The 9256-nt window shown below is 61.6% G+C and overlaps 1 protein-coding gene across 1 annotated transcript; it reads right to left on the reverse strand.

Annotated features, from left to right (window-relative positions):
* On the reverse strand, positions 1 to 8765 carry HAP1 (huntingtin associated protein 1). Its single transcript, XM_073889481.1, is given in 13 exon segments — positions 1 to 791; positions 1403 to 2304; positions 3021 to 3059; positions 3324 to 3415; positions 3567 to 3701; positions 4061 to 4135; positions 4528 to 4658; positions 5978 to 6043; positions 6126 to 6232; positions 6423 to 6565; positions 6696 to 6812; positions 7200 to 7276; positions 8294 to 8765. Coding segments are annotated over 12 exon segments (1875 nt in total). The 3' UTR covers positions 1 to 791; positions 1403 to 1883.
* Between the last annotated feature and the right edge of the window lie 491 nt (positions 8766 to 9256).

The raw sequence follows: 9256 nt of genomic DNA on the forward strand, positions 1-9256 counted from the left end.
TTGGCAGGTGTACGGGCTGACAAGCAACAGAAGAACAGAAGAGCGGTTAGCACAAGAGGGAGCGGGGCCAGACCAATGGGGGTCCTAAGCCCCAGACTCCAGCTGTTTAGGAGTAAAGAGTGGGAAAGGGCAGAACATCTGGAATGAAGAAACGAGGAGCACTGAGGGGAGGACAGCAGGGAGGGAGTGACTTGGGTGGGGAGCCTGGACACTCAAGGGCCACAGGCAGGGAGGCGGGGAGGAGGCCCCCAGGGGACAGAGGGACCCCTCACCCACACGTAGAGACACTCTTGGTTACCAACAATAGCGAGGGACTGAGAAGGAAGGGCCAAGAATGGAGGAAGAGGGCCAGGTCCCTGAAAGTCAGCAAGAACTCAGGGGCCACCTTTAACTTGGGGGTCAAGGGCATGTTGTCAGGAGGGTCATCAGAACACCTTCCCGCACCAGGGCCCGAGCCCCACCCCCAGCCCAGCTCAGAGCCAGGTCAGGCAGCTGCCAGGCCTCCTCCCGGGGCTTCCACCAGCCCCTGGGCTAGCACGTGACTCCAGCCCCAGCCGCCACAGATTTTGCACCAGCTGCAGAGAGAGGGCCGGGGTCCCCTAGCTCAGAAAAGTCCTCAAGCCCCAGCCCAGGTTCATCAGGACAGAAGGTGCACTGGTGACAGACAGGAGGGTCCCGTTTGGGAGGATAGGAAGGAGGTTTCTGGGGCAGGTGGGACTTGACCAGGCAGCTGAAGGAGGGGCCTCAGGCTGTCTGTGGGGCCTCTGCAGGCTGCTGGGACACAGCAAAGCCTGGAAGAGAAGGGGAGTGGAGGTGAATTGGGGGCCTGCACAGTGGGCAGGGGCTGAGGTCTTGTCAGCTATTGAGAAAGAGAGCCACGACTGATCATTGTGCAGGCTGCCCACCGGCCCGCCATAGAGGTCACTGTTCAGTATACAGACTGCACAACCTTCCATGGCGACCCTGATGAGGCTGCCCAGCAGTGACCAAAGCGCCATCAGAGTGGGGGCAGGCCACCTATGATGGTGAGGCTAGCAGCAGGCTCTAAATTTCACAGCTGACTGAGCAGGCTAGGCAGGCACCAGGACCGGGTCTGAGGGGAGGGATAGGCCAGGAAAGTCATTATGGCATAGCAGTGAACAGAACAGGCTCAGATCCACTCCAGCTGTGTGACCTCCAGTGAGTTACTTTAGCTCTGTTCTCACCTGACAAAGGGGGACAATAACTCCTACCTACAGGGTGTGACAACTAAAGGAAACAATGCATCTCTGTGAGCTCCCTGAAGGCAGCCGGCACTCAGCAGGTGTAGCTCCCCAAACCTTGGGGTTTCTAGCTGGGGAGAGGAGACCCTGACCCACCCTCCACCACCCTGGAGGAGACCCTAGCCCATCTTCAGACTCACCCAGGGGACCGGTCCGACCACCCTTGCTGGCAGAGGCCTTTGTCCCAATGGCCTGGGTGGCACCAGAAGACCCCTGTCTTCCTCCCAGGCCCTGGGAGGGTGGTTGACCCTGTCCTCCTCCAGTCTCTGAAAGTCCTGGGTCAGCACCCCAGGGTGCTGCTCTGCACCCCGTCCCCCACATTGTCTTGGCCTGCTGCTGCCACTGCTGCAGGGTTGGGGAGCCTTGGGGCTGGGGGTGGCAGAGACAGGAAGCTGAGGTGGAATGGAGGGCAGCAGCCCCGGTCTTGACGCCCAGCCCAGCTCCCCAGGAGAAAAGGGGGTAGAGCTCTGGAATCTTATGCCAATTCCACATAAATGAGCCCTGGGGCCACAGATCCCCAGTGCCTATGCAAATGATATGAAAAGTCCATGCAAATCAGCAAGCTGCGTGGGGCCAGGCCAGGGTAAGTGAGCACCTGGGGGGCTCACCTACCCTCCCCTTTCATCGGCTTGATGATCTGCAGCTCGTCCAGCTGGCCAGAGGGAGGCCCCTGCGGGAGCACTCACCTTCCTGGAGCATCTTCTGCCTCAGCGGCCACCCGTACCCCGAATCCTGCCAGTTAGCCAGCTGCCGGAGGACACACCTCATGCTTAGGTGAGAGGGGCCCAAGCCGCTGGCTGCCAGGGTTGAGGTCACTGCGTTCGTCTGCGTCGCCTCATCCAGCTCCGGCTCTACGGCCTCCCAGGCCTCAGCGTCCTCCGACACCAGCTCCGCCTCTTCTGTCAACCCCTCCTCAGCTGACACCCCCTCTTCTGCGGCCCCCAGCTCCTCCGAAGGCACAAAATCCTCTGCTGTCATTAACCCCCTCTCAGCCTCGAACCCCCATTCCTGCTCTCATGCCGCACCGCAGCACAGCTTGTACCTGGCCAGGGAGACAGGAACGTCTTTCTGCCACGTTCTTCCACTCCTCCGGGACATCTCCAGCCACCAGGGCTGAGGAGCTCCCCTGCTCTCTGCTCCAGTCTACCCACAAGGCCCGACGGCTACTCCCCACTTCTGTCCCAGCCAGGGGAAAGGGGAGCTGCGTACCAGCCTCCAGGCTTCAGACACCCAGCCCAGGCACCAGGTAAGGAGGGAGAATGGTCACCCCCACTGCACAAGCCCCGCCTTCCCCTGGTACAGCCCACCACCACCCTGTGCACAACCCAGAGCAGCAAGGATAATATTCTTCTCCATGATCTAACCTTCACGGCCCAGCCCACAGCTAGTTGCCCCATAGGAACAAATCCATTTTAGTAAGGCTCAGACTGGTCAAGCAATTTGCCCAAAGACACACAGCCAATTAAAGGGATCAAGCAGGGACTCAAGTCCCAGACGTTCCCAGCTCCTGGGCCAGTGCTCATTCTCCTCTCAGTCTCTGGTGAGGTGAAGGGAAGCCTTCAGTCCCCACTGGGAACAGCCTAAGTCAGATGGCCAACTATGGGGCAAGATCAGAAGGAAAAGGGGGCAGCCCCTTCCCAGAACACCTCAGCCCAGCCAGCTCAGAGAGTGGGGCGTTCTCCAGGGTGGCAGGGTCATAGATGGTTGTCTGGTTGCTAAAAGTGAGGGCGGTGATGGGGGAGCCCCTGGCCAGCTTACCCCAGGTGTGACATCTCCTCTGCAGCCGTTCCGTGATTCCTTCAACAGAGAAAAGGGCCATCACTGTCCCAAGGCAACATTAGCTGAAACTGCAAAGTTCCTGGGGCCCCAGCAGGGAAAAAATCCCAGGGAAAAATGAGGGGCCCACACACGTGGACAGAAAAAAGGGTGGTGAGGGGGAGGGGACAGGGCAGCTAACAAGGGGGCGTCATGAGTGAAGGAAGAAGTCAGAAGCAAACCCCCTCCACGCTCTGGGCAGGTGAGCGCGCGTCAGGCGAGGGCCTAGGGGCCCCAGCAGCACACCTTTCGATAAAAAACACAGGGTCTGAGATAATCCTCCTTATAGACATTCTGAGCTCCTCGGCCAGGGTCTCCTGGAAACCAGGAAGGGCCTCCTGTGGTGGAGAGGAGGATATTAGCAGGGCATCCCCACAGAACTCCAACCCCTACCTCCAGGGACAGAAAGGGACGGGGGATGGAAATCAGCCAGCAGGGCTGAGGCATGAGCGCACAGAGAGCAGGAGGTGGGCAGCCGGGGGTCCTCACCACGGGTACAGTGTATGTGTAGTGAGTGACAGGGCCAGTGGACACCGGGGCTCGCTGGCAGAGGGTCTTCGCCTCCTCCTGGGCCTCAGTAAGCATGCCCCGACACTCCGTGTACCTCTCCCGCAGGTCCTGAAGCTGGAAAGCCACCCGCAGGTTCTGTTGGGACCCAGGCGCACCCGCCCAGCACACCCTGCCCACCCTCTCCCCAGCGTGCCAGGAAGCCTGGGCTAAGAGGCAAGTGGCCCAGTCTCTAGACCCACATAATGACATGCAGGGTGCCCCCAGCAGGTCCCTGGACTCTACTCCACTCAGACCCCAACTGAACCTGCCAGACCCCTCGCCAGACACCCAGGGCGTGCAAAGGGACAGACCCAGAGCCTGCTCAAGGAGCTCGTCCTCCCAGGAGAGTCAGCCAGCTGACCAAGGGGCCTTGAGTTCCCAGCTCTGGGCCAGGGGCTCTCAAAGGCCCGGGCAGCAGTCAGGGGGAGCTTCACCTCATCCTGGAGCCGCATCTGGATTTCCTTCTCCGAAGCCAGCTGCCGTTGCAACTTCTCAGTCTGGGCTTCATACTGGAAGGACCGAGACTGGTCAGCCAGATCCGAGACCAGTCAGCCCCACCCGAGGCCTCCCTACCACCTCCAGCAAGTCCTCCCGGGCACATCGCTGAGCCTTTGGCAACCCCTGAAGCAGGAAGTCACATGGAATGAGGCCCCATCAGGTGGGAGGGTCATGCATCCTAGAACACCCCATGACCCTCTCTGGGCCTGCGTCCCCTCCCTGGAACAACGAGGGGGCAGAACGAGATGCTCTCCGAAATCTCCTCCGACTCTGACTGCCGCAGAGCGGGGCCTGGGGCCTGGCTGAGCCGAGGGCTCCGTGAGGCAAGGGCAGGGAGGAGGGGGCTTGGGTGCCCCGGGGGGCCGTGACAGGAGCAGGGAGCCCTGCACACACCCGGACGCACCGTCTGACAGCGCTGCTGCAGCGTCAGGACCTGGGTCCGAAGCTGGGCGACCTCCCTCCGCTGCTGGTCATGGGTCTCCATCCTGAGCGCCAGCACCTCCGACAGCTCGGCCATCTGCTGGCTGGCCTCAGCTGCGGGGAAGCGGGGACAGAAAGTCAGCACTGGCTCGCCTGGCCTCTGGGGACCAGTCTGGCCCTCCTGAGGCCTCTGTCCACCCCACCCTTCAGCTGGGGCGGGGGACTCTGGGTTCGCAGGGCTTCATATTCCTGTCTGGCTCTTCATCCCAATAAATGTCTGTTGAGTGACAGGGAGCAAGGCCCTGGGCGAGCAGCCCTAGAGACCTGGTCCCAGGGCACACAGAGCTCAAGTCTAGTGGGGACACTGATGGGCAAGGAAATCCCACCAGGGCCTACTCTGGGCTAGGATGGAACACATGTAAAGGGTGCGCCGGGGGTCACAGTGGCACCCGGTCCTGCCTTACACGGTCTGCGAAGCTAAGGCCTCTGCAGGGTAAGTGGGACTCAGCCAGGCCAAAAAGGGCAAACGAGGCTCCCAGACAGGGTGTGGAGGGGCCCAGAGCCAATCACAAAACCCTGGGAGGGAGGGCTCCGGATCTGGGCAGGGCCCCGATCACAGGGGCTGGGGGAGGGGGCTGAGGTTACCCTTTGGCCAGTGGGAAGCTTGGGGTTTTAGGCAGAGGATGACATGGTCAGATTTGGTTTTAGAAAACCAATTTTGGGCTGTGTGCAGAAGGACCTGGAAAGACAGCAGTACAGGAGAGGAGACCAGTTAAGACCCGGCCTGGGGTAGAGGCAGGGGGGTGAGGAGGAGGAAAGAGACTTAGCCTTCCTTAGGAGGTGGAAGCAACCGAACTTGGGGCCCAGCTCCTATGCCAGGGGCCTGGCCATTCGGGGAGCTGGGGAACCCAGAGGGAAGGAAGGTCAGGCCTGCAGGAAGGCGAGCAGCATGAGTTCAGCCGCTCCCATCTTGCACCTGCATCTCAAAGCTAGACTCGAGCTTCTCAGGGACAAACCCTGTGCCTCCCTCATCTTCATCAACACACGGTACCCGCCACTGCCCCAGCCCCAGTGCCTCGCCTGGTGTCTGGCCGCTCACGGCTCCTTCTCTTCCTTGCTTCCAGGCCCGTCCTTCCCAAGCCCCAAATGACAAAATGAAACAGGCTTAGAGGGGCCCCATAGCTTCTGCACAGCTCTTTCCAGTGTGTGCAAAGCACGTCCTCAGCTGTGCCTCTGGAGAGGTCCAGAGGGCTGACATTATTCCTTCCCATTCTAAAGATGAGGTTTCAGAGATGTCAAGGAACTTGTCCAAGCTCCCACAGCCAGGAAGTGCCAGGGTGGGCCTCGAACTCAGGTCTCCAAACTGTGAGTTCTGAGTTCTTCCCTCGGCTTCGTGGGACAGCCCTCTACCCCCAAGTTACAGCTTCACGTACAAAACTGCTCCACACAATCCAGGATGAGCATCTGCTCCTCCTCCTCAAGGGCGTCGAGGTGAGAGGCCTGGAGGGAGGGAGGGAGAGAGGAAGGCGCAGGGGGGTCACCAGCCCCTGCCTGCCGCTGTGCCCTCCTGCCACAGCCTCCCCTCCTCTCTCAGCTGCTCGTTCTCCTCCTCCAGCCGCCTCAGCTGCTCCTGCAGTGTTTCCAGCTTCGGGCAGTAGTGCGGCGACTCGGACTCCTGCACAGAAGTCCTAGCGGCGGGAGCGATGGGGGTCAGGGCCCAGCACGGGGGCGGGGGGGAGAGGAACCCAGGGTTCGCCCACTCGGGCGCTCGTGTAGCCCCAGCAACCCTGCTGGCAGGTACACCGTGTGTGTCCCTGTTTGCAAATGGGGAAACTGAGGCACAGAGGAGCTGCCCCGGTGAAAAGGCAGGACACTCACGGCTCAGAGGCTCCATAGGGATGATCATGCTGCTGCTCTCGCTCTTCCTCTTCCTCCTCCTCCTCCTCTTCCTCCTCATCAGAGTCTGAGTAGAGCTGGAGGAGATCATCTCGCAAGCTCACCTGGTGTCTGAGGTACAAAATCTGCCAGTGGGGGAGAGGATCCCTGTCGGAAGGCAGGCAGGGGGGTGGGGGAAGCACAGGTCGTGGCACGAAGGGGACGTAGGAAGGTCTGAGATGACGCACCCCCTACCCCTCCTCCCTGCCCAGTTACCTCCTCCCTGGCTGAGCCCAGCATGGCTTCCAGCTTGCTGTTCTCCTCCATCAGAACACTGTTCCGTTTCGCCAGGGACTGGCCAATGCGAGCCACCGTATTTAGGTCCTGCTCTCTCTGCAGAGGGGATCCCCATCCATGGGGAATACTTTCCTGTTTTCTGGGATCTCCCAGAGAGCTGGGAGAAGCTAGGGAGTACACAGGGGTCAAAGGGAAGCTAGGCCCCTAAGGGAAACCCTTCCACACGCTAGTTTTCCAGGGTACTAGAAAAGAGTCTGCCATCAACCCACCGTGGGGGCCTCAGTTTCCCCTTATAGAAAAGAGCAGGTCAGACCAGATGGCTCTAAGAGCAATGCCAGCCTGGACATCATAAGAGGGACCCCCAGCTTGGCCCCCAGAAAAATAGTCAAGCAGAGAACAGACAGGACTCCTACCCCTCCCAGGCAGAATTAAAACGGAAGCCTGGCTAAGGCTCAGGATGGCCCTAGGGAAGGCAGTACACACCTCCTCTAGCAGATTTAACATCAGTCTGACATCTTCTTGGGTGATCTTAACTGGTGGCGGTCGGTCAGGACACAGTGCTGCAAAAACAAGTGGTGCGCCTGGGTCAGGAAAAGGGGGGCATATCCTACCCCACATCCCACCGTCTCCCGCCCTATCCCCAGTTCTCCGCCAGCAACAAGAGTCAGCGACAAGGGAGGAGAAGACTGAGCTCCTTTCCTGACCCCAACATCCTCTCCACACACACTCCCTGAACCCAGCACTCCCTTCCCGGCTCCCAGGACCAACTGGACTCTTTTTTGTTCTGGAGGGGCCTGGGCGAGGTGAAGGATCCCAGTCCTCCAAGCTCAGGTGGAACCGAGTTCTCTGCCGCCTGGGTCCCTGGCACCTAGGAGAATGCAGGCGGCTAGTGGAAGCAGCCACAGACTGGCTCATCACCCCTTACCCAGAGGGCGGCTTTGGGCGCCTCATTGGAGCCTCGTGGGTCGTAAAACAGACACAGTCACCCACCCTGCACCTGTTGCGTGTGGAGAGAAGGAAGAGACTTTTCCAGCACTGCAGTAGGGGATCCGTGAGCCTCTAGACCCAAATCCAGAGATGTCCTGCCACCCAGGAGAAGCTACGAGGGGACGAAACCGGAGCCCCCGCCCATCCCTAGCCTGGGGAAAACACGGCTTTGACCCCCTGCAGCCAAACGGCTGACAAAACCTCCCCCTCCGCCCACCCACCTCCCCAGCCGCGCGCGGCGGGCCAGCGCAGGCTCAGAGCACACGGGGCAGCGCCCTCCCGCAGCCCCCTGCCCCTCTCCTGGCACTGCGGTAGCCTGGGGAGGGGTGCCCTGAGAGTGCGCAGAACTGCGGAGCAACGGGCGCGCAGAGCCCCTGGACCCGGCCCCCGACAACCATCAGGAGACCACAGAAAGGAGGAGGAGATGGGCAAGAGGCGACCCAACAGGCACCGCAGACAGTGACATCGCAAGTCGATAGAGCGATAAGACTGAATGCCAGCAGGGGCGGGGCGCTCGGAGCCGACGGGGCCCCTTCTCCACGGAAATGCCTACGTCCCACCGGCTCTGGGGTCCCGGGGACCCCGGTTACCTTCCTCCAGCTCCCGAATAAAGGCGGCACGCTCGGGGCCCGACACCCCAGGCCGACGGCCAACGTAGGCGGCCGGCGTCTTCCAGATGCCCGCCGCCTTTCCGGTCCCCAAGCCAATGGCCGGGGGACCAAAGGGCCCCTGGAATATGAAGCGGGTCCATGGCGCGTCCGAGGTGCCGGGCACGGCCTGGGCATTCCGCCGGACGGCTGAGAATGCGGACGCGCGTGGGGCTCCTGCCGCCGATCCCGCCTTGGAGGTCGGGCGAGCTCCGGCTGGGCGTCCCGAGACGAAAGGGGATCTGGATCCTGCTCCCTGTCCCGGCGCGGGTGCCCGCGCGGAGGCGGCTGCAAGCTGCGCAGGGGGCTCTGGAGCGGGATTGGCTGCGAGTGGGGATGCGAGGGTGATTCCCGCCGGATCCCGGGGTCTGAACCGGTGCCGCGCGTCGCCGGGCCCCGACACCTTAGGACGCATCTTGAGTCCGCAGTCGCCTGCCGCAGCCGGGCCTTTATAACCAGCGCCGGGAGTGGACGCCCGCCGGGCCATACCACGCGCGGGAGTGGGCGGCCGGGAGCAACCAGTGAGGCCCGGGTCTGGGGGTCGCGCGCGAGGGGAGCTCTTGGTGGCGAAGCAGAGCGCCAAAATCAGAATAAGGAGAAGAGTCGAATGGCGGTTCCAGCCGGTTCCGTGGGCTCGGGTTCCGAGTGCAGGGCTTCTCCTCCCCTCTCCACCTCCGGAGAATGGTTCTGCCCCGAGTCGCCGCTTCCCTGGAATTCGAGTACAGAGACTTCGAGGTCCCCTAGCTGGGGACACCCCCTCCCTCCGCTCCGGCCAGGGTTGCCGGCTGCCCACCCTGGGTATGACCCGGGAGTTAGGGCAGTTTTGTGCTTTCTCCGGTAGCTGGGACATGAATCCAAACTCCAGTATGGTCTCAACGCGCTGCCCAGTCTGGCGCATCACACCGG

Source organism: Callorhinus ursinus, unplaced genomic scaffold (genome assembly GCF_003265705.2).
Source record: "Callorhinus ursinus isolate GAN/ISIS: 27379988/994484 unplaced genomic scaffold, GSC_fseal_2.0 scaffold108, whole genome shotgun sequence".
In the NCBI taxonomy this organism is placed as follows: Eukaryota; Metazoa; Chordata; class Mammalia; order Carnivora; family Otariidae; genus Callorhinus; species Callorhinus ursinus.